The sequence below is a fragment of the Aquarana catesbeiana genome, linkage group LG06 (assembly GCF_042186555.1).
Source record: "Aquarana catesbeiana isolate 2022-GZ linkage group LG06, ASM4218655v1, whole genome shotgun sequence".
Lineage (NCBI taxonomy): Eukaryota > Metazoa > Chordata > Amphibia > Anura > Ranidae > Aquarana > Aquarana catesbeiana.
Window position 1 is genome coordinate 110,605,243 of NC_133329.1, and position 24,786 is coordinate 110,630,028.

At 42.4% G+C, this 24,786-nt stretch overlaps 2 protein-coding genes across 2 annotated transcripts in view; one reads left to right on the forward strand and one right to left on the reverse strand.

The window, feature by feature from the left end:
* IFT140 (intraflagellar transport 140) overlaps positions 1-24,786 on the forward strand; it is a 205,630-nt gene that overhangs the window by 123,866 nt on the left and 56,978 nt on the right. The window lies entirely within an intron of this gene.
* On the reverse strand, positions 692-24,197 carry TMEM204 (transmembrane protein 204). Its single transcript, XM_073636681.1, has 3 exons — positions 23,805-24,197; positions 11,087-11,242; positions 692-1,185 (listed from the first exon to the last, which is right to left on the reverse strand). Exons 1-3 carry the CDS (start codon positions 24,064-24,066, stop codon positions 941-943), a joined length of 663 nt encoding a protein of 220 aa, XP_073492782.1. The 5' UTR covers positions 24,067-24,197; the 3' UTR covers positions 692-940.

Here is a 24,786-nt window from a genome sequence, read left to right on the forward strand (position 1 = left end):
ACCTTTCTCTGTCTCAAAGGTGAGATGTTAGGGGTCTGAATAAACCCCTGATATTTCATCCAAACCCCCCCCCCCCCAAACAGTGTTGTAAATAAAAATTGTAAATAATCATTTAAAAAATGTAAAAAGTAAATACAAATAATTTTTAACATTGTGAATTTTTTTTTTTAAATAGTCATTTTTGGTTTTTATGTCAGGTAGGCTGTACGGGGCCCCTGTGATTACTAACGGCAGCCCTGACTGTGTTAGCCATTCATGTGCGCAGAAAGTTTTACATTTTACACCAAAGGTACCACTTGAACTTTGTGTGTGAGTAACATAGCAAATCCATTTGTGCTCGTAACTGGTCTTTTACTTAGACATAAATTTTACAAAAAATGTGATAAATAACAAAAACATTACAATATTTTGTTATAGGTTATTTTTTCTACATTAAAGCATTATAAAACTACATTTCAGACAGTCCTTTGAGCATCCTGTAAAACCCTGCTGTTCTAGTCTCCAAAGTATTCTCCACTCTCCTGGAGGACTGGAGTCTCCATCTCTTTCCTTTCTCTGGGAATGTTGCTAGGACCTTTTTTGTTAGCATTTTAAGATAGATCAGGATGATATGTGCAAATTCAATATTGGACATCTCCAGGTACCAATCAAAATCTGAGAAAATGCTGTTACTTGTATCCTAAATTAGTCCAATAGCAATAACTCCTGAGAAGTCTGACTATGTATATAGGTGGTTGCATGAGCAAAGCATCTTTAAATAATGTGAGTACGCCTTAGAACCAGGCTTTGTGTTTTGTTCTCATCACATAGCTAAATAAAATGATGCAGATTTGTTTAGGTAACACTAATGGAATCATTTGCACGTTCGTTGAATGTTTTTGGATACAGTTATAAGGATTAATGATCATTATCATCAGACAATGCCTGTTCATTGCTGTCATCAGCATGGAGACTCAACGTAATCGTTGTCTAGTCCTCTGCGGAAACGAGCGGTCAGCGTACGGCTGATAACAATAACACGGGGAGCCATGCAGTCCTCGCAGCGGTGGAGTATGTTCCATATGAGGATAGCAGCTGCCAGAGTGGCCAGAAGGCAAGCACCGATGTCTAGGTAACAAGACCAGGATAAATTGGTGTGGGGTCCAATGCGGTAGAAGGTCACCAATCCAATGACCAGAACAAAACCTGCAAGGGGATAGGAATGATGAAGGTTAATTTGCAATTCATATGTCTTTAAGTCAGTCAAGATATAGCTTTTCATATTTTTGGATTTTTTTTTTTAATTTCCATACAGTTTTCAAGTCTATTTGCAAATTTTCATAGAATAGAGAATGGTTAGAACCAATGTCAACATTATATTGCTGTCTGTGTTCCTGGTGAGAAGAGGTCCTCTCACTTTCTATACCAGTGACCACATTCTCTCACATCCTTGTCGAACATTCTCTATATCATTTAGACAAGGGTTTCTCAACCAGAGGATCCCATGGAATCCTAGGGTTCCTCCAGAGGTTGCTAGGGGTTCCTTGAACAATGGCCAATTTCTGCCTCTGAGATAAACTCCCACTGACACCATTGATCTTTTTAGCTTTCCATGAGAGGGTAATTCTTCCCAATGACCACAAGTGTACGGAGCATTCTTCTCACTGACCATCACACTCAAGCCTGTCACGACAGGACAGGCAAAACAAGCAATTGCTTGGGGCCCCGAGCTGGCCTGGGGCCCCAGCCGTGCCGCCGGCCGCCGCTTCCTATAAGCTGCAGCCTGTAGCATGGCCAAGCTCCTCTTCCTTCCTCCTGCAGTCCGCACGGTACAGCAGATTCAGTTTCCTGTTCCTGGCCAGACTGACAGAAAGTGCACACACTGAGTGCTCACTTCCTTTCAGTCCGGCCGGCCCGGAACAGAAAACTGAATCTCCTGCCACGCGGTACGCGGTAGGGAGGGGGGTTAAGAAGAACACGGGTGGGGGGGGGGGGAGTAGCGAGGGGGGGAGGCAGTCATCAAGACCCATTTAGTAATAAAAATATGGTAGCTTGCTGACCATAATAAAAACAATGACCATAGCTTTCTTTCCATTTTCTTCTTTCTGTACCATCCCATTTCCATCTTATTGCTTCTTTTTTGAATCCGGTAATATTTATTAAAGCTTTTTGCAAAAATTTACAAAGCAGAGAAAAGACTCTACAGTACACTCTACTGTAGAGTCTTTTCTCTGCTTTGTAAATTGTTGTGGACCATATTTGATTTTATGGTAGTGGTGTTTTTTTGCAAATGTTCAATTGTTGAAAATGTTCAAATTGTATGCACATTATATGCAACAGCAGTATTTGCACTGTAAACCTTTTTTATTTATATAAAGTGTTAGTGAAACTGTATCGCTATGCTGTGATTCCTGTAGGCTTCGCGTGCGTGCGGGTGGCCTCCATGTCCATTTTGCTTGGGGACCCCAAATTCCTTCAAACGGCTCTGAACACTAATGTATCATGAGTTGTAGATTTAGTCATTTTTAGCAGCTGTTCCCCTACACCAGAAAGTTATTTTAAGGGTTCCTCTGTGTTGAGAGAGGCTGATTTAGACCTACAAAGTTCCTCAGATCCGACACCACTTTGGGCCACACCCTTTTCAACAGCAAAAATATGCCACAGTTTCCAACACATTGCCGGTGACCCATGCGCATTTACTGCATCGTGTTCATGTCGCACCTTGCAATCTGCAGCAGGTGTCAGTGCAATGTTAACGACACTCCAAACGCAGGTCGCAAACACTGTGCGTTTTCTTGCACCAGATCGCAATGGTACAAAACAACCGGTTGCTGTGCATTTCTAAAATTGGTGCCTGCACTACTTTGGTACAATGCGCTGCGATTTGACCCTGTTCAAAAAGAATGGGCTCAAATTGCATTGCACTGATTTGCATGTGAATTGTGGTGCGGTGCGATTACTGTGATTCATAGGGGTTGATTTACAAAAACTGGAACAGCTTTCAACTTCAGCTTGTTCAGTTAAGCTTTGGCAGTAAAACCTGGAAGCTGATTGGTTTCTATGCAGAGCTGCACCAGATTTTACACTCTCCAGGTTTAGTAAATCAACCCCATAGTGTGAACCAGGACTGACTCAAGCTGAGTGTAATGCCCTGTACACACGGTCGGACATTGATCGGACATTCCGACAACAAAATCCATGGATCTTTTCCGACGGATGTTGGCTCAAACTTGTCTTGCATACACACGGTCGCACAAAGTTGACAGAAAATCCGATCGTTCTAAACACGGTGACGTAAAACACGTACGTCGGGACTATAAACGGGGCAGTAGCCAATAGATTTCGTCTCTTAATTTATTCTGAGCATGCGTGACACTTTGTGCGTCGGATTTGTGTACACACGATCGGAATTTCCGACAACGGATTTTGTTGTCGGAAAATTTTATAGCAAGCTCTCAAACTTGGTGTGTCGGAAATTCCGATGGAAAATGTGTGATGGAGCCTACACACGGTCAGAATTTCCGACAACGAGGTCCTATCACACATTTTCCGTTGGAAAATCCGACCGTGTGTACGGGGCATAAAAGTGAATGTAATGACTTAACTGTTGACTGGTTCTAATTTTCATTGTGGCTTTCGCTGTTCAATCTCCTTCTTTACAAACTACAGTGGTCAGTGTGCTTAGAAGCAGGGAACACACAAGCCTGCTAAATTTAGCTACAATAAATTGCTTTATTGATAGAAGTCACAAATCACCAATTAATTTGTTTCTAAAAATTATTCAAAAATTGAAAATCTAGCAAAGAACACTGCCATGTTTTTTTTTTTTTTTTTTTATTGATCTCATACTTTCCAGGGTAGAGGAGATATCTGGGGTCTTATTGACCCCACATGTCTCCATAAACAGGACCTAGTTCTATCACAAGAGATGTTTACATTTCTTGTGATGGGGATAAAAGTGATTAAAATAAATAAATAAAAGGGACAGTGTAAAAATAAAAAATAAGATAAAATATTTTTAAAGCGCCCTTGTCCCCCCGTGCTCACGCGCAGAAGTGGGAGCATTTATAGGTCGTGCCCACATTTTTAAATGGTGTTTGCACCACACATATGAGGTATCACCACGAACATTGTAGCGAGAGCAATAATTCTAGTGGTGGACCTCCTCTGTAACTCTAAAGTGGTAACCTGTAAAAATGTTTAAAGAGTTGCCTATGGAAATTTTTATGTACCATAGTTTGGCGCCATTCCACGAGCATGTGCAATTTTAAGGACGACATGTTAGGTACCTACAGTGCCTTGAAAATGTATTCATACCCCTTGAAATTTTCCACATTTTGTTATGTTACAACAAAAAACTTATTTTAAACTTTTATGTATTTTATTGGAATTTTATGTGATAAACCAACACAAAGTGGCATATAATTGTGAAGTAGAAGGAAAATGATAAATGGTTTTCAAAATTTTTTACAAATAAATATCTGAAAAGTGTGGCGTGCATTTGTATTCAGCCCCCTTTACTCTGATATCCCTAACTAAAATATAGTAGAACCCATTGCCTTCAGAATTCCCCTAATTAGTAAATAGCCTGTGTGTCATTTAATCTCAGTATAAATACAGCTGTTATGTGAAGCCCTAAGGCTCGGTTTACACTACCGCGACTTGGGATCCGACTTGTCAGACCTCAAGTCACCCCAAGTCGCTTGACTTTAGAAATTCCATTGAAGTGAATGAGAGCCGTCCTAATGTACACTACTGAAGTCGCTCCGACTTCAGAAAAGGTTCCTGTACTACTTCAAGGCGACTTCTAGGCGACTTGTACCCACAGATTTCAATGAAAGTCGCCTCCAAGTCAGATCTCTCATCTATATTGAAGCGACTTTACAGGAAAAGAAAATAGTTTACCCAGGCAAACCCCTCCCTCCCAGAGAGCTGATTATTCTGTGATTGGCCACAGCCAAAGTCGCCTGTCCTGGAGGCAACTTTAAGTCGTGTTGTAAGTTGCTCAAAGTCACGCTGAAGTCGCCTCCATGTCGCCTTGCAAAGTCGCGCTGTAAGTCGTGTTGGCCCGTGTGAACCGACCCTAAGAGGTTTGTTAGAGAATCTTAATGAACAAATCGCAACATGGAACACACCAGACAGGTTGGATCAAGTTGTGGAGAAGTTTAAAAGCAGTGTTAGGTTGTAAAAAAATATCCCAAGCTTTGAACATCTCATGGAGCACTGTTAAATCCATAATCTGAAAAAGTATAGCACAACTGCAAATCTGCCAAGACATGGCCATCCACCTAAACTGACAGGTCGGGCAGGGAGAGCATTAATCAGAGAAGCAGCCAAGAGGCCCATGGTAACTCTGGAGGAGCTGCAGAGATCCACAGCTCAGGTGGGAGAATCTGTCCACAGGACGACTATTAGTCGTGCACTCCACAAATCTGGCCTTCATGGAAGAGTGGCAAGAAGAAAGCCATTGTTGAACGAAAGCCACCAGATTTTCTGTCCCTGCTGAAGAAAAGCATCCCCACAACATGATGCTGCCACCACCATGTTTCACAGTGGGGATGGTGTGTTTAGGGTGATGTGCAGTGTTAGTTTTCCGCCACACATAGCGTTTTGCTTTTAGGCCAAAAAGTTCAATTTTGGTTTCATCAGACAATATTTTTTCCATATATTTGCTGTGTCCCCCACATGGCTTCTCGCAAACTGCAAATGGGACTGAAGTCCGGCACGGTCTGCTTCAATCGGGTCTCTGATGTAGTAACCCGGAAGCAATGTCACTTCCGGTTTACTAGGCTGACAACGGCGCCGATATTAAAAAAATCTCTAGTATTCAAAAATGCAGATTTTGGCATTTTGAATACTTTTAAATGCAAAGGAGGGATTTGGGGTCTTTCAGACCCCAGATCCCTCCATAAAGAGTACCTGTCACTGCCAATTACTGTCACAAGGGATGTTTACATTCCTTGTGACAGCTGATTTATTTTTTTAAAAGGACAGTGTAAAAAATGTAAAAACAAAATAAATACGAGAAAAAAAAAAATTTGTAAAGCGCCCCACGTGCTCGCATACCAAAGAAAACGCATACATATGTTGTGCCCGCAAATGTAAACGGTGTTCAAACCATACATGTGAGGTATTGCCACGATCGTCAGAGTGAGAGCAATAATTCTAGCAAAAGACCTCCTCTGTAACTCTAAACTGGTAACTGTTAAAAATGTTTAAAACGTCGCCTGTGGGGATTTTTAAGTACTGTAGTTTGTCGCCATTCCACGAGTGAATTTTAAACCGTAACATGTTAGGTATCTATTTACTCGGCGTAACAGCCCAACTTTTTTGTATATTGTGAAAGTTGATAACTTTACTGTTTTTTTTTGTTTTTCTTTAAATTCAGTGAAGTGTATTTTTTCCCCAAAAAAAAAAGCGTTTGAAAGACCGCTGCGCAAATACCGTGTGACATAAAATACTTCAACGACCGCCATTTTATTCTCCAGAGTCCTTGCTTAAAATTTTTTATATATATAATGTTTGGAGGTTCTAAGTAAATTTCTAGCAAAAAATACTGATTTTAACTTGTAAGCAACAAGTGTCAGAAATAGGCTTGGTCCTTTTATGTGGTTAAGCAACATTTTTCAAAGCTACTGTTATTTTAACCTACTGGGGCCCCTTGACTACATTGTCAATACTGGCACAAATATAGATCTTTACGCATTTGGTCTTTTTGCACCAACGCTTTTCTGTTTCTGTTTCTATTTTTATGTGCTACACCGTTTTGGCGGCTCAACTCTGGGTCCCATTTTCTGCCTCCCCCACTTATGAATTTAGCATTGTTTGTGACCTTCAGAGTATGCTCTTAGGTTCCTTGAATCCATGAATGATTTCATACCAGGACAGCAGCTCAGGGCCGAGAAGCGGCGATCGGCAGCATTCTATTCTCTGCGTTTTGGCTGCGGTTATCCTGCCTGTTTTTATTGGGAAGGAAGCGCTGTGTGTTGTTATTTTGTCTCTCCCTGGCACACAGCAGCATGCACACTCCCCAATGCTATATTTAGCCTGCCCCTAGCTTCCTTTTTTTGTGCTGCAGTCTGCTGTGAACGCTGGGCCGAGGGACAGAGACTGGAGGGCGCCAGGATGTCCCCATACAGGAGGAGGAAATGCCTGTTACTACCTGTTATGCAAACTGGGTCTTGAAAGCTCGGACATGAAAAACTGATTGAGGCACAGGACAGAAAAACTGTTGAGGAAGCAGCTTAAAGGGTCCCGGTGCAAACCCTACTGAGATAATGGAAACTATTTTAATTACATAAACTAGCGGGCCTGCATTTGAAAACTGCAGGTGTTCATGGATTTAATACCAAGAATTGATAATAAATCTTTCATCGGGTCCTCTGCATTTTATTATAATAATTTTTTTTTTCCTGTAATGCGTAGTGGTAAATTAGCGAAGACTAGGCAAATATTTGTCACCGTTCACAAAAAATGGCCAATCCCTTAACACAACAGTCGACCACACTATTGAACACAGCTACAGTAGGTATAAATGGTATAGCAAATTTTATTATAACTATTAAAAAAAATATTCAAAAAAGGAAAGAACCATCCTAAGTAAACATATATCATTCCTCTGTTAGTCTGTTTTGGTTCATTAAGTGTGTGATGAGAAACACCTGGTACAAGACAATGATCAAGTTTAGCTTGTTTAATGCCTTTTATTGGTTATCATGGTTGGGTACAGAAAATGTGTTTTGGGTAATTTTGGCTCCCCCCCTTCGTCAGGGCTTTTGCTTCACTGTCCTGTATGCCTAATGAAGACTAGCTCCTGGGTATTAGAAGATAATGCAGTGTGCCTTAAAGGCTAAGCTTACCTTTTTTTTTCAAAATTTTAGCTTCCTGATGTACCAATATAACATTAATGTTCTTCTGTTGGCGAAAAAAAATAAAAGCTTTCTTTGATTTTTAGAACAAGGCCTTACCTTAGACCCTGTTGTGTTCCATAGAAAAGTTCACTCACACTCTGCACCCATCAACTATGTTTGCACAGCATCCCCGGCATCTCTCTGCCTGGCTTGTCAGCGTAGGCTGCCACAACTGCTATGTTTTCACGGCATCCCCATTGTCTCTCCAGACAGGCCCAGGCTGCGGGTTGGACTCCCCTGATGTAGTGCAAGGACCTGCCTGATTGGATACAGAGTGAATAGATGGATAGGTGGGTCCATCTCCATCGTTTGGGTAAACCTAAAGGAAATTGTACAGAGATTGTACAATCTAATTATGCAAACATAGTTGATGGGTGCAGGGTATGTGTGCTAATGAGGTCAGCTGGTGAACTTCTTCCAGTGTCTTAGGCTCAGTTCACACTAGCCTGACTGCAAAGTCGCACGACTTTCAGTGCAACTTTGGAGTCCAACTTTGATGTGACTTTTTACACTCTGTGGCATTAAAGTTGTATCAAAGTCAGACCAAAGTAGTGCAGGAACCTCTTCTAAAGTTGGACAGGCTTGTGTAGTATCAGTTAAGACAGCTCTCATAGGGAAACATTGAATTTCACACGTAATCCGACTTGGGGTCTCACAAGTCGGAATCCTATGTCGCATCAGTGTGAACCGAGCCTTACTGGTTTTTACATCCTGAATCTACATATCAGGAATTCATGAAGATGGACCACACTAGTGGCTAAGGTAAGGCATTGTTCTAAAAATCAAAGAAAGCTTTTATTTTGCTGCAACAGAGGTAAATTAATAGTATATTGGTACATACAGTGCCTTGGAAAAGTATTCACACCCCTTGAAATTTTCCACAGTTTGTCATGTTACAAACGAAAACGTAAATGTATTTTATTGGGATTTTATGTGATAGACCAACACAAAGTGGCACATAATTGTGAAGTGGAAGGAAAATGATAAATGGTTTTCAACATTTTTTACAAATAAATATTTGAAAAGTATGGCGTGCATTTGTATTTAGCCCCCTTTACTCTGATACCCCTAACTAAAAATCTAGTGGAACCAATCCCCTTCAGAAGTCACCTAATTAGTAAATAGAGTCCATCTGTGTGTATTTTAATCTCAGTATAAATACAGCTGTTCTGTGAAGCCCTCAGATGTTTGTTAGAGGACCTTAGTGAACAAACAGCATTGTGAAGGCCAAGGAACACACCAGACAAGTCAGGTGTAAAGTTGTGGAGATGTTTTTAAAGCAGTGTTAGGTTATAAAAAAATATCCCAAGCTTTGAACATCTCACTGAGCACTGTTTAATCCATCATTCGAAAATGGAAAGAGTATGGCACAACTGCAAACCTACCAAGACATGGCCATCCACCTAAACTGACAGGCCGGGCAAGGAGAGCATTCATCAGAGAAGCAGCCAAGAGGCCCATGGTAACTCTGGAGGAGCTGCAGAGATCCACAGCTCAGGTGGGAGAATCTGTCCACAGGACAACTATGCACTCCACAAATCTGGCCTTTATGGAATAGTGGCAAGAAGAAAGCCATTGTTGAAAGAAAGCCATAAGATGTCCTGTTTGCAATTTGTGAGAAGCCATGTGGGGGACACAGCAAACATGTGGAAGAAGGTGCTCTGGTCAGATTAGACCAAAATTGAACTTTTTAGCCTAAAAGCAAAATGCTAGGTGTGGCGGAAAACTAACACTGCACATCACCCTAAACACACCATCCCCACCGTGAAACATGGTGGTGGCAGCATCATGTTCTGGGGATGCTTTCCTTCAGCAGGGACAGGAAAGATGGTCAGAGTTGATGGGAAGATGGATGTAGCCAAATACAGGGCAATCTTAGAAGAAAACCTGTTAGAGTCTGCAAAAGACTTGAGACTGAGGCGGAGATTCACCTTCCAGCAGGACAAGGACCCTAAACATACAGCCAGAGCTGCAATGGAATGGTTTAGATCAAAGCATATTCATGTGTTAGAATGGCCCAGTCAAAGTCCAGACCTAAATCCAATTGAGAATCTGGGGCACGACTTGCAAATTGCTGTTCACAGACACACTCCATCCAATCTGACAGAGCTTGAGCTATTTTGCAAAGAAAAATGGGCAAAAAATTCACTCTTTAGATGTGCAAAGCTGGTAGAGACATCCCCAAAAAGACTTGCAGCTGTAATTGCAGTGAAAGGTGGTTCTACAAAGTATTGACTCAGGGGGGCTGAATACAAATGCACGCCACACTTTTCACAGATTTATTTGTAAAACATTTTGAAAACCATTTATCATTTTCCTTCCACTTCACAATTATGTGCCACTTTGTGTTGGTCTATCAAATTAAATATCATTAAAATACATTTATGTTTTTGGTTGTAACATGACACAAAATGTGGAACATTTCAAGCGGTATGAATGCTTTTTTACTTTTTCAAGGTACTGTAGGGGAGCTGGAATTTAGGGGGAAAAAAAAGGTGAACTTAGCATTTCATTGGGTTCAGTTGTACCTGATTTATGCACACTGCAGGGCATCTTCAACCCAAGCAATATAGTAATAGGCAAAAAAATTTTACAGACTTCTGTCTGTACCAAGCGTTTCTCTCCACATATGCATACATCACTTGAATTCAAGACAATGACAAAATATTGGATGCAGTGCAGGTATAGTAGAGGCATCTATTCTTTTGAGTATTGGGAAACTCTGCCTCATGCATGTAGGCACATGGGGCAGTATAAAGTAACTTTTGGGCATATTTCCCCTCCCAGGTGCTCCGTACAGCCCCCCACAGAAATCTATGACTGTACATGTGGTGGTTCTTGTGTAAACACACCCATGTGTATGAATATATGACCCCTGGGCACAAACTTTCTGCATCCAGGGGTGTACATACACATACCCAAATACTGCCATATACCTGCATACAGGTATACATAGGTATTCTATGGGCAGTTGTATGCAGCACCTGTGACTCTCAGGTGAGGAAATACACCTGAATTTTACGTTATTAAGCCCCAAGTGTCCGTGTACATGTTCCACATTGTCATATAAGATTTTTCCCTGTATTTTGCTTTTTCCCAATGACTTTATTTTGTAGAATCTTGTGTTTCCAAGTAGTTGCACTAAAAAAAAAAAAAAAAAAAAAAATGTACTAGTTATTAGTAACAGATGTACTTACTTGCAAGTTGAAATACAGCAGCGATGGCTTCTTCCCACCACTGGGAATCCTGGGTAATGATGGGCAGCTCCATGAGTCCCATAAGGAAGATGAGCTGTCCGGCAGTCAGGGCAACTGTGGCAATCAGATTACAGGCCCTCATCATGTCAAACTGCACTGTAATGGAAGGAAGAACCGGATATGTTGTATAAATACTTCAATTTTATTCCTAGATTCTGCGTTTGCTTTTTTTTTTTTGTTTTCTGGTGTACAAGTACACAAATGTTATTTTTCTACAGGCACTTTTCTCACATTCACATACATACATACATACATAAATTCCATTAAATTCCAGAAACTGTGAATGTGAAATGTGTTACTGGATTCTGTAGAGATCTTCACTGCGGGACTACCCTGTCCTCTTCCTGCTGCTGAACTTCTGGTGCTGTGGATGTTAACAGCTTCAGGTCTCTAGGCTTAGCTGCACTATAGATGAACCAACGGGGACACGCCCCCTCCTGCCCTCAGTTTTTTCGGACTGATTACACTTCCTGTAACATGATTTCCGAATTGGGGGAATCAGTAAAAGGATTCTCTTCCCCATTCAGAGACAATGTGACAGGCAATGTAATCAGTGAAAGAGTTTTTCTCAATGGAGGAGAGGGCAGGAGGGGACGTGTCCCCGTCGGATCATCTTTAGTGCAGCTGAGCCTGGAGACCCGAAGCTGTTAACCCCCACAGTGCCAGAAGTTTAGCAGCAGGAAGAAGACAGGGCGGCCAGATTCAAGCAGCTTGCACATTGTGGGGCACACTTTGTTACAGGTAAGTAATGAAACTGAAGCTGCAGAGAAAAAAATAATGTTTTTAGCTCAATTTTAGCTTTAAAATACTTGCATTAATTTTGCGTTTACCTGCAATTTATTAAATTTGGTGACAGGGTGTCTTTATTGGCAAGAGTACCTTTTTATATTTAAAGCTGATGTCCATGTTTCATGTCACTTTAAATAGTTTATACAAGCAGAGAAGATATCCAAGCTCAACTGCACAATTGAAAAGTACTTTCTGAGATTCGGTGCTCAGGCTGGGGGATCCCCACTAACATGTTCGAACATCCAAGGCAGAAATGAAGCCAGCAACTTGATAACTCTTTGGTAATATCCTTTATTTGGCTACATTATATACACAGGATCAATGCTGACATGTTTTGGCTATTACAGATTTGCTCATAGCATGAGTAAGGCTGTAATAGCCAAAATATATCAGCGTTGATCCAGTGTACAGTATATGATGTAGCCAAATAAAGGATATTGCCAAGGAATTATTGAGTTGATGGCTTAATTTCAGCTTTGGACTTTAAATAGCTGGTGCAAATTAAATATTTGCTTCGCCCAGTGCTGCAGTGTCTATAAGCACTGTATGTGCTGCATGTAACATCAGCTACATACAGTACACAGTGCTGGTTTCTGGCTATGAGACAGAGACTTCTCATCTCACACCTAAAAAAAGGGGCGCTCAGCCATTCATAGGCAGTTTTGTATTCTGTGAATGAATACAAAGTTTCCTCTGAGTGGCTGAGCGGGAGAGGCAGGCTGATGACGTCACGCTCTCAGACTCTGCCAGTTAGGGGAAGCTTTGTATTCATTCACAGAATACAAAGCTGCTTATGAATGGCTGAGCGCCGCTCAGCCAAACTCAGTTTTTTGTTCTGGGTGTGAGACGGGAAGTTTCTGTCTCACAGCCAAAACCCAGCACTATGTAGTGTATGTAGCTGAAGTTACATGCAGTACATACAGTACTTACAGACATTACAGCACTTAGTGAAGCAAATAGTTCATTTGCACCAGCTTGGTCCAAAAAACTATTTAAAGTGACATGAAACATGGACATCAGCTTTAGGCTCCATGCACACAAGCTTATAAAAAATACTAGTGTGCATGCCTAAAGATCATAACCCTACTATAATTGTAAAAGAAAACTGCAGCCCTTTCTGTAATGTTGCCTTCCCACTAACTCTCAGGTATATTTGTAGGATTTTTTAAGATCACTTTTTGTACACTATGTAGCTTTGTATCCTTGCATGCTATAACTAAATAGGTCTATACCAGACCAGGAAAACCTGTTTCTTGGCTCCTGTAATGTGAACAGCGTTTTTCTTGCTCCAACATTCAGATCAACTGCTCTATACTTAGCAAGGCTCCATTTTGAATAGGGGAGCTCTAAATTCAGCAGGGAGTTTGTTGGACCTCTGCAGAGAGACTGCTGTTATCACACAGAGAAGGGACGATCTCTGCAACTTGCAGACAGGAGATCAGCTTTTCTAGTCTAGGTTTTGACGCACTTGGAATGTATTTAGCTGATTTCAACTGAGTTCTTTTCAAGTTAATTTTGAATTCACTCAAATGTCTTTTACTGCACTTTCATCCAACCTCTAAATGATTCCATTATTCTAGTATAAAGGAAAAGTAGTGGTGATAAAAGCTCTCGTGGGTTTGTACAATCATTTCTTGTTCTTAAATTTTTCATGGTCCTTATATCTGGAGGGCGTGGTATTGGTGTGTCCTTATATGTGCTGTATAATGGGGCCCTCTCCCATCTCAGAAAACTGGGAGCACATTCATAAGTGCAAAAAATTGCATTTATTTATTTTTTGCATTCGGCCTGCAGAGCATTGCATCTGTGACCAGTGCATCATGGTGCAATGCACAGGCTTCTGCAGACTCTTTCCCTAGCCCCAGGTTCGTAAGGACGTACTATTATGGGGCTGGAGGAAGTAATCAATGGACTGCAAATGTGGTGATGTTACCACACTTGTGCCCTTTTTGAGATCTACATGTCCCTCCGCCGCAGTGGCAGATGGGACTTGTAGTCTTCCATCTACAGATACCTGTGAATGGATCTGTGAATGAATGACATACAGTTCGGGCGAGCCGTGCACAGTCTTGCTTAATTTAAAAGAAAACAGAATGCTGCAAGGAGAAGAACCCCACACATTGGGTAAATGGAAGGACGATGGACTAAGCCTTTAAATATTAGGGACAGAAGGATTTGGTTCCAAAACAGGTATTGCCCCTCCAAATTGGCAACCGACAAATGTCAGCATTTGTAAATGCTTTGCCCTCTTTTTTGAATATGTCAGTAAGTTTTTTTTTTATAGTATTTTTTTTCTCTTTAAGCTTTAGATACCTAGCTTTATTAAACAATTTATACAAAAGACACACAGTGTGCTTTTGAGGATGTGCACACCCCTGCACATCTGGTGGACCTGTCCAAAAAAGTAAGTTTTTGGATCGTCGTTCATCAATTTTTTTACACAGTACTGGAAATAAAATATTTGGAAAAACACCTGGGAAGCTCTACTAAATCTCAAACCTGAAAGCTGTAGCACAGTCCTGTTCAGTCTTTTAACCTTCATATATTCAGTAAGAATCAGATGAAATTCCAGCCAGTATGGCTAGCATAAGTCTAGGTTCAAACCTGTGTTTTTTTTTTTCCTGGAGCCCCGCTTGTTAAAGGAGGCTTCCAGATTTCGATAAGCCCCCCCTCCCACAGATTCCCACAACCATCGGCCAGGGTTGTGGGGAAAAGGCCCTTGCCCCCATCAACCTGAGGACAAGGTGCCCCATATGTTGAGGGCATGTTGCCTGGTATGGTATGGCCACTCGTTCATCCCCTCCCTTTCCTGACCTGCCAGGCTGCATGCTCAGACAAAGGGTCTGGTATGGATTTTGAGGGGAACCCACTAATAACATTTAAAAAAAATTTATATGGGGGCCCTCCCCCAAAATCAGTCATCAGCTGTCAGCGGGGGTGCGTTTTTTTCCCCCTTTTTTTATTGCCGGCAATTCTTGTTTTTACATTAAGCAGTGATCAGGGAACCCCGCTGACAGCTGATGACTCATCGGTTGTTAAGGACGCGGCGGCTGGCTTTTCAGCCCGCTCTTTAACAACCAGCTATTCATGGTTTGTTAAAGAGAAAGAAAAAACACATGAAAACTGCATGAAAAATGTGCGTGTGTTCTAAAACGCAGTACACGCCAGAAAACCGCATCGACTGCAACCGCATAGATGTGACACTAGGTTAACAGTACTTCATTGTTAGGGTTTACATACAAATTAATAAGATTCAATTGTACACTCAGCCATTTTTTTTATTTGTTTAACATGGTGAATGATTCGAACCCTCTGTCGAAATTTTACTTTTATCAAAGTATTTTGCCAGACAGAATGTGAGAGTAAACCTCCATCAGCCTGTTGGTACTAACAGGGCCACCCACAGAACAAATGTAAACCATTTTAGCAGGAATTTGTCAAAATTCAAACCATGATTGACCAGCTTTAGGCTAGCCATACATGACTAGAGTTCTATTGTTCAGCTCAATGGACTAAACTGCATGGATGGAGGAATCGTCAATGCCAGCTATGGTTTTGAGGCAGCCACAACACTTGTCGCTGTCTGAATACCCAAACAGTGAGTGTACCCAACTGGATTTTGTTCAACTGACAATTTCCCACCTGGCTCCTTCGATTTTTCAATTGAAGTTTGTTGAGCCAGGTGGTGCCAAGAGAGCCACGCCAACTCGAATTTCAGATGATTCAGCTGGAATTGACCAAAATTTGAGCTGTGTGTGGTCGGCTATCCGCTATCTCCTCTACTTTTTATCTGTCAGCTATTTTCCCTGCTTTTCTGTCTACTTCCTTAGTTCATGTACCTGGTATAACCACGTTTTTCCAGATACTGGTGTTTGATCTCAACCACAAGTTCTGAGCGCAATAATCAGCAGTCCAACCGCCAATGGCAAATTAAAAAAGCATTAAGGAATGAGTATGATTCACTTGTATTTTGCCTTCTAACTTGGCTGAGATTGTAGTTATTACGGAATATAGCTACTTCTGCATTGTACACCCATATACCTTGTGGAACATAATAAAAACCATTGTGAAAAGAAAAGGCGCAAAGCGATCATTCACACACAGAGCTGGCTTGGAATGGTTGGCCTGTGTAGAGCGCACTATCCTGTAACATGCTCTTTACAAAGCTGCACACTGTTTTACACACAGCTTTGTACATGTGGTATTTGACCTTTGGGGGAGCAGCGGAGGGGGAAGGAAAGTGGATGATGAATGTTTTATTACTAGTGACCTAATGCATGCTGTGCATTTTTGCTGTAACTCTTTCCTGGCTCATGAGAGCTGCACAACTTTACTGCCGCCTTTTTTTTTTTTTAACTAAGTAAATGATGGCTGGGAAGGGGTTAAATCCTAAACCACTTTGGATAGGGACTAGGCCTCCTATCTCCTGGGTGTTTAAAGGAGATGAAGAAAAATTTTGCACAGCTGTAATCCGAGATGTCTTGGGTAAATTCCTATAGACATTTTTCTGTAATTGGTTTGTAATAATTATGCTGGTCTAGACGCACCGGGCAGTATTTAAAGTGGATGTAAACCCAATCATTATTAGCTTATATAAGCTATAACATCTCAATGTAATTTCACGTAAAGTCCTTTTTTTTAATTTTTTTATTAATCTGCATTTTTCATTAAATTATTACTTGGCAATCCTGCCCGTGATAATCCTTGTTCAGGCCCTTTCTAGGGTGACAACGCACTGTCAAACAGATATTACTGGCACCCGCTTCCGAGACACTTTATGTCCTAAGCAGGGCATAATCACAATGCACTGTCCATCTCCCAACTGAGATCAGGTGCTGTCACACAGGCTTCCATAAAAACTACAAGTGATTATTTTAACACACATTACATACGCATGGTCCACTGTCTCCCATTTGTGCTCTTGCATTGCCATCCTTTCTCATGGTGGAGACTTAAAGTGACCAATTCAACACAAATTAAAGAGGAAGTAAACCCTGATGGGTTTTACTTCCTCTATTTTCCCCTGCTTTCCCCTCCAAAGCAAAAGCATAAATGCATCGCATACTAGCCCATTATGTGGCACTTTTCTGCAAACGAAGCCTACGTTGTCCCCGCTGGTGGCCGCATCCATCTTCGCCACTCTTCCTTCCGGGGCCACGTACTCTGGCTCTGTGACTGGTCGGAGTCCCGTGACGTCACTCCCGAGCATGCGCACAGGAGCCATCAGTCACGGCACTTGCTGTGAAGAAACGACGCGGAGGGCTGTTTCTTCACATCGCATGCGTCGATGATGTTGGCGCAAGCGTATATGGTAAATATCTCCTAAACCGTGCAGGTTTAGGAGATATTTACAGTACCTACAGGTAAGCCTTATTATAGGCTTACCTTTAGGTACAAGTGGTGTAACTAGGTTTACAACCACTTTAAGCAAGCATGATCCACTGTTAACACCATCAGGGTAGACCCACCCTGAGAAATGCCATACAGACATCATTAAAGGAGAAGTATGGCCAAAGCTTTTTTGGCCATACTTCTCCTATGGATCACAAGAGTGCAGTTCGTTCTGCCGACCTGTTTTTAGCCGACAGCGTGCTAAAACCCGCTCTCAGCTGACATCACTCAGCCGGTCCAGGCTTGGGAAAGATCCCAACCATATGGTCGGAATCCACCCAGAAGCTTAGACTGGCACCTGGCTCAGCCTCTCAACAATCTGCTGAGAACCTGATCCAGCAGCTCCCACCCCCTCCACAGCCCAGTGCTCCAGTGAGCGCTGGAGGGGAGAGCAGAGAGCCGCTGACTGACAGTCATGGCTCTCTGCTCAGAGCGGAGTGGTAGAACTGAGCGATCAGCTGTGTTTTATTGCTCAGTTCTCAATGCAAAGCCGCCAGGGGAAAGTTGCAGCATCGGATCGAATTGTTTGTTTTGCTTTTTTTAAATCCCAAACGTCTTTTAAAATGCATGATAGAGATCAGCAGCACTGAAATGCAATCAAGAATGATAAAAGTCGAAAAAAGTATTTTATTTGACAAACACTATATACATTGCTTTAGCAAACTAAAGGTCACAGTTAGGGTTTACATCTACTGAAATAATACAAAGAGAACTGGTATGTAATAAAGAGTCCCAACCCACCCAAAGCAGTTCATTAAAACAGGTAAAACAGTCCCCATCATGGTTTGCTTAAAGCGAGTAAAGGCAAGGTAAAGGCATAATGTGCTAGTATGCATCGCATACTAGCACATTATGTTAAACTTACCTTACAATGAAGATCTTCCATGATGTCAGCGCTGCAGGCGCTCTCCTCTTCACTCGTCTTACTTCTGAGTTTGCGGACTCCGGCTCTGTGACTGGCCGGAGCCACGATGACGTCACTCCCGTACATGGGGCTCTGAAGGAACGGCCCGGCTGGCCATTCCTCCAGAGCACATTCGCCAGTGATGTCACTGGCTGTATGTACACGAAATATCTCCTAAACAGTGCACGTTTAGGAGATATTTACACTACCTATAGGTAAAAGCAAAAGATGGAAGTTTACTTCCATTGTTTTTTTTTTTATCCTTACTAAAGTATATCTAAACATCAAATGATACATTGCAGCTTAGCCATCAGTAAATGTAGTGGCTACATTTGTTTTCAGGCTTTTTTTTACTTTATTTTTTTTACCTGGTGACCCTACCAGTGGCAAACTACCTGGCTAGACCCCTTTCACACTTGTGCGACTTGTGCGTCACAGCCCGGGGCATGATGGGACTCTGACGTCATAAGGGGGCGGGGTCACCGGTGTCCACGCCCCATGCCTATATAAATCGTTGCGCACACTGCATTACAGCGGGAGAGAGCCTCCTGTCAACATCGGAAGAAGAGAAGAGGGAAGAAGATGACGGAGAAGACCGGGCCAACGCTAGTAAAAGAGAAGGAAGAAGATAGCTGAGGAGCCTGCAGAAGACACCGGACTGCGGGAGAAGAGAGCGGAGAAGTCGGAAGAAGACCTCCGGAGCTGCCTAATAAATTACTTTACTTTAAAAACCTGTCTAGTGTGTTTTTTTATTGGCACTTTTTCCCCCCAGGTGAATGGGAAGGGGTACGATGTACCCCATACTCATTCACATAGGGTGGGGGGCCCGGGATCTCGGGGCCCCCTTATTAAAGGGGGCTCCCAGATTCCGATAAGCCCCCCGCCCGCAAACCCCGAAACCAACGGCCAGGGTTGTCGGGAAGGGGCCCTTGTCCTCATCAACATGAGGGCAAGGTGCTTTGGGGTGGGGGGGCTGCAGGGCGCCCCCCTGCCCCAAAGCACCCAACCCCCATGTTGAGGGCATGCGGCCTGGTACGGCTCAGAAGTAGGGGTGGGGCTCGCTTGTCCCCACCCCCTTTCCTGACCGGCCAGGCTGGTGCTCAGGTAAGGGTCTGGCATGGATTTTGGGGGGGACCTCACGCCATTTTTTCTGGGTGGGTTTCCCCTTAAAATCCATACCAGACCGAAGGGCCTGATATGCTTATAAAGGGGGAACCCATGCCGGTTTTTTCTTAAAAAAAAAAATTGGCGTGGAGTTCCCCTTTATGCACAAGTCGCATGCCAAAGTCGGATCAGTTAATACAGAATCCGACTTTGATACGACTTCAGAAAAAAAGTAGTGCAGGAAATACTTTGAAGTCGGCATGACTTAAAGTCGTGCCAATATGAATGGTAGTCATTCAAAATCATGAAGATCAGGACAAGTCGTATAAGTGTGAAAGGGGGCTCACTGCACATCTATGCAGGAACTACTTTGTCACTCAAGTTTTGGACCTGCTAAATCTGAAGGTGAACCTGTCCCACTTCGTCATTGGGGGACATGCATTCATATGTTGACCACGTGTGTGTGTGTGAAGAGGGACCCACCAGGAGAAAGAGCTGTGTGAAGGTCAAGGAATGAAAAGGTAAGTATAAAAATGTATGTGGAAAAAAAAGATCAGTATTTTTCGCAGTATTAAACCCTAGACAAGATGTTTTTAGCTTAGGTTTAGTTATACTTTAAATGCAGGCAGTTGGGTCTCATCTGGAGGACTATGGTTGTTTGCCATACCATTATCTTTTGGCTCACTCTATGAAATATTGGAAGGAGCAATATTTAAACGCCCTAGTACCCAGTCAGACTGTATCTCGCACCAATCTGACTTCAGTAAAGTTCATTGTGATTGGTTTATTTTGCAATGCTGCAATTTGCACTCTGACTTTGCTCCTTGCAATGTTTAATGAGTGGTCATCATATAGCGAGTGACACTTTAAATGATTTCTAGGGACAATTCTTGGTTATGTTTTTGTGTCTTAGCTTGTTACTGTCAGTACTCTCATGGACATGGCATATTAAATGTCCAGCTCAGGAAAAGTCAGTGGAAATCTGTGACAGCTATGGATTGTCTTCTTCATCATTCCAGTTCAGGAAAATGACAGGGAATAAGGAAGCTTCTGAATGCAGTTACTTTTTTTTTTTAACCTAAGGCTTATTTGTGCTTATTCAGTAAATGATGCAAGAGAAAGTACACTAACCAATAGTAACCACTCAGAATTCACTTAACTGAAGTCACACCAGTAAAAGATGAATGCCTATTGGTTGCTATGAGTACTGTGCTTTGATGTGCGGCATGATTATACCTTTATAATAGTGTTGTGTAGTTTCTTTTAATGGGGATTGGTCAGTATAGTGATATAGGAGCTGCTATTGAAAAATTATTTTAAAGTGCAATTTCTGGGACTTATCCTTTAGTTATTCATACACTTCTAGATTTCTCTTGTTCAGCCTGATCAATAGATTCCTCCATCCACTCTAAACAGTGTGGATAGAGGAATCTGCTCTGCTGGCTTTTGTATTCATGCAGCCATAGAACCTGTGGCTGACAAAATACCTGAACAGAGACTGCATCTGACTGGATGCAGTCACTGTTTGGCTGGCAATTTTCCACCTAACTCCTTCAATTTTTCATTTGAGTTTTGTCAAGCCAGGTGGTTCCAACAGGGCCAGAGTCACTGACCTTGGACAAACATGTGCTTATCAGGTATCCCAACACCAGTTATACTAATGCTTGTTCCAGGCAGTTAGTTTAGCCAAGTAGAGAACAAAGACTCATTCCTGGAGCTTGCACCTTAAAGAACACATTAATGGGAGCTCGGGTATTTCTACCTTGGCACACGTTCCTTTAAGGGCCCTTTCACAGTAATGCAGTGTGTTAATGGATGTTCTGTTAAGATCGCGCATTTGTGATGAATGGGATGCCAATGCACAGACCAGAAGACGCACATGACCCTTTTTCCACAGCAGCACATCACAACGCAGGATAAATACAAAAGCTAATACACAGCCAAAACTTGTAAAAAGAAATAGTTGCTAGTCTGTTCAGAATTCTGCCATGGAGAGTGCAAGCAAATCAAGCAAATTTTCGGAAGTAAACTTCATCTTATTTCCTTCTCCTGTTGGTCCTAATCAGCTCTTGAGGGACATTAAAAAGTTCTGCCAGTGAAAATACATTTGTAATTCCTGGTAAAGTTATCTACAGACATGGGGCTTCCAGTATATGAGGTTATATTAAAGAGGGCATACCCAGCAACTTTTTTAGTTGTGATGCTCCCTAGTGAAGCTAAAATTGACTGGCAGAAGTAAGCAGTAACAGGCAAATGCATGTCATAGAGGCATCCTTTCATGCTACATTGGAAAGCATTACAGCATATTCTCCTTCCACTTAGCACAGTTTATTTTGTACTTATTCCATAAAATAAAACGGATTAATAACCCAGCAGGGAGCATGGGACCATTTCATTATTTCTGCAGCAGGTGTGCTGGAAAATTCCAGCAAAAACACTTCACCAATGGGGTGACTTGACTCTGCAGCATCAACTAAAACCGAAAATATCAGTTTCAAGTTGAATGAGCCTTCAAAAAATCCTGCATTTTTTTCTGTATGGCACTTCATAAGTTCTATAAATGGTATACGTTTTTATAAGCTGTAACTGGCTAGTCATTGTGACAGCAGGACAAGAAATGAGGGGAGCAGTTGTCACTGGTATAGGAAGATCAGATGTCATTGATCCAGGGAACATTGGATTACCTTAGGGTAGTGATGGTGAACCTTGTCACCCCAGATGTTTTGGAACTACATATCCCATGATGCTCATGCACTCTGCAGTGTAGTTGAGCATCATGGGAAACGTAGTTCCAAAACATTTGGGGTGCCAAGGTTCGCCATTACTGCCCTAGGGGATCGGGAAGATTTTTTCAATTGTTTGAACAAATTGCACTATGCTGTAACACCCCTTTCACACTGGGGCGTTTTTCAGGCGCTTTATCGTTAAAAAAAGCGCCTGTAAAGCGTGTGAAAGAAGCCTCATCTGCAATCCCAATGTGAAAGCCCGAGCCCTTTCACACTGCCAGCGCCCGAAAAACGCTGGTAAAGCGCCGCTTAAGACCCCTTTCACACTGGGGCGTTTTTCAGACGTTTTTCGGGCGCTGGCAGTGTGAAAGGGCTCGGGCCATCGGCGCACGGTGGCCAAAATACAAAAGCGCTGCAAAGAAGCTGCTTGCAGGACTTTTTTTGACGTCCTGCCAGCGCAGCGCCCCAGTGTGAAAGCACTCGGGCTTTCACATTGGGATTGCAGATGAGGCTTCTTTCAGGCGCTTTTTTTTAATGCTAAAGCACCTGAAAAATGCCTCCAGTGTGAAAGGGGTCTCAGTGTGAAAAGGCTTGGGCTTTCACATTGTTATTGCAGATGAGGCTTCTTTCAGATGCTTTACAGACGCTTTTTTTAACGCTAAAGCACCTGAAAAACGCCCCAGTGTGAAAGAGGTCTAAGAGGTTTTTTTTTGTCTTTCTCTGGATCAACAGTGGGTAGAGGGTTTTGTATATGGAGGTTTTCAATTTATTATTTTTTTAATAAATTTTATGTATTGGTTGAGCTAGATGGACTTTAAACTAACTATATAAGACACAGATAGTAATAACTACCAGTCAGAGGTTCTAACTTTTAATAAATAATAAAGTGTTATATTGCAGTTTGTATCCCCCCATCACTTCCTGTCCCAACATGAAGTCAAGGCAAATCTCATAAACCCAGACTACAGGTGAAAACCTGACATAGGTTCTGTCTCTTGCCCACTTTGTCCAAGTAGTAACTGCTTATTGCCAAAAGAAAACTGTAGACACAACTGTGTCTAAAGAATTTATTTTATTTATTTATTTCAGGTACCTATATAGCGCCGTCAATTTACACAGCGCTTTACATATACAGTGTACATTCACATCAGTCCCTACCCTCAAGGAGCTTACACTCTAAGGTCCCTAACTCACATTCATACATAAAGAATGTTTCTAGAGTGCTGACAACAGTTAGGAGAGCATTCCATATACACGGGTGATAGTTTCCACTTCAGTGCCACAATGTTAAAATACTAGGCACAGTAGAGACTTCTGTTCTTTGGGGCACAATAAAAGAAAATGGAACAAAATAGATAATACAGTTGGCAAAGGAGGTTGTTTCACTCCTTAATGGTGTCATTTCAAGATGACATAACGGGGGGGGGGAGATTTACTAGAACTGGAGAACTCAGAATCTGGTGCAACTGTGCACCGTAGCCAATCAGTTTCTTACTTCAGCTTCTTCGATTACGCTTTGACAATAAAACCTGGAAGCTGATTGGTTTGCATGCAGAGCTGCACCAGATTTGGCATGCTCCAGTTTTAGCACACCCCCCCCCCAGGTATGCAAATGGACAATTAACAGTAATTAAAAAAAAAAAAAAAAAAAATGAACGTGATATTTATTTTAATATCTGGTTGTGAATTTATGAACAAAACAACTGTAGGATGAATACTTAAACACTTATAACTCTATACTTACACTTGACTGTGTTCCGGGATTCCTGCAAGCCAGATGGCTCTGACCCCCAGCCAACTGACTGGCACACTCTCTCCTCTCCATGTCCGGGCCGTGTGCTCACTTCTCTTCCTGACAAGCACATCTTCCACAGCCCGACCGTACGCTTGCGTCCTTCGTCCACGGTTTGGTATACCCAGTTTGGAGTGAAGGCAGCCACATTATTCAGGATAAGGGATACCAGTGCCACCGCCACAGCAACCACCACTAGTTTTTGCATGCCCATAGCCTGTCACCACCAAAAAAGTTCACTTAAGTAGGGCGAGCCCTGCTGCACGGCACAGGGTCAGGAGCAGCTAGAGGACATCTCCACTCATTTTGAGAGGCGAGAGCCCCCCAAGAATGGCACTGCCAGGCAAGCTGGCTTAAAAGTCCCATGAAAAGGGAAATGAAATAGGGGAGAATCCAACAATGTTCAGTATCTGCTCTATCCACACTCCTGCAATGCAACTTCCACCTCCTCCACTTGAAGATGCAACTGCATTCCCGTCTGGACCCCACCAACTAAGAGCCCCCAGGAACAGTGGAAATCAGACTCTCTTCTTCCCACGCCCCAAGAAAACAGATGTGTTCCAGATGTGGACCTTTTCTATCCACTCACAAACCAAGGGCTTGCCAGTTAAAGTCACTCAAGGAGCAGAGGTGCAACAGCCTGCAGATATGGAAGGAGCATTTCAAGGAAAAATGTGAATTTGAGGAGTAAAAAGTGCTGGATCTCCTTGCAGCAGCTGGAGGATGAAAGCCGAGATCCCGATAGTGTGTGTGAGTGAGAGAGATGGATGTGAGTCACAGAGGGAGAGAGAGGCTGGGGCAGGCAGCAGCTGATAGGAAGTTTTTGTTTTACGGATATATATATTTTTGGCATGGGATTCTGTTAATTTGTTTCCTAACTGTCTCTCTCGGAGCAGAGGAAATGGTTGTTTTTGTGTCGCTGCGTTTCCCACCC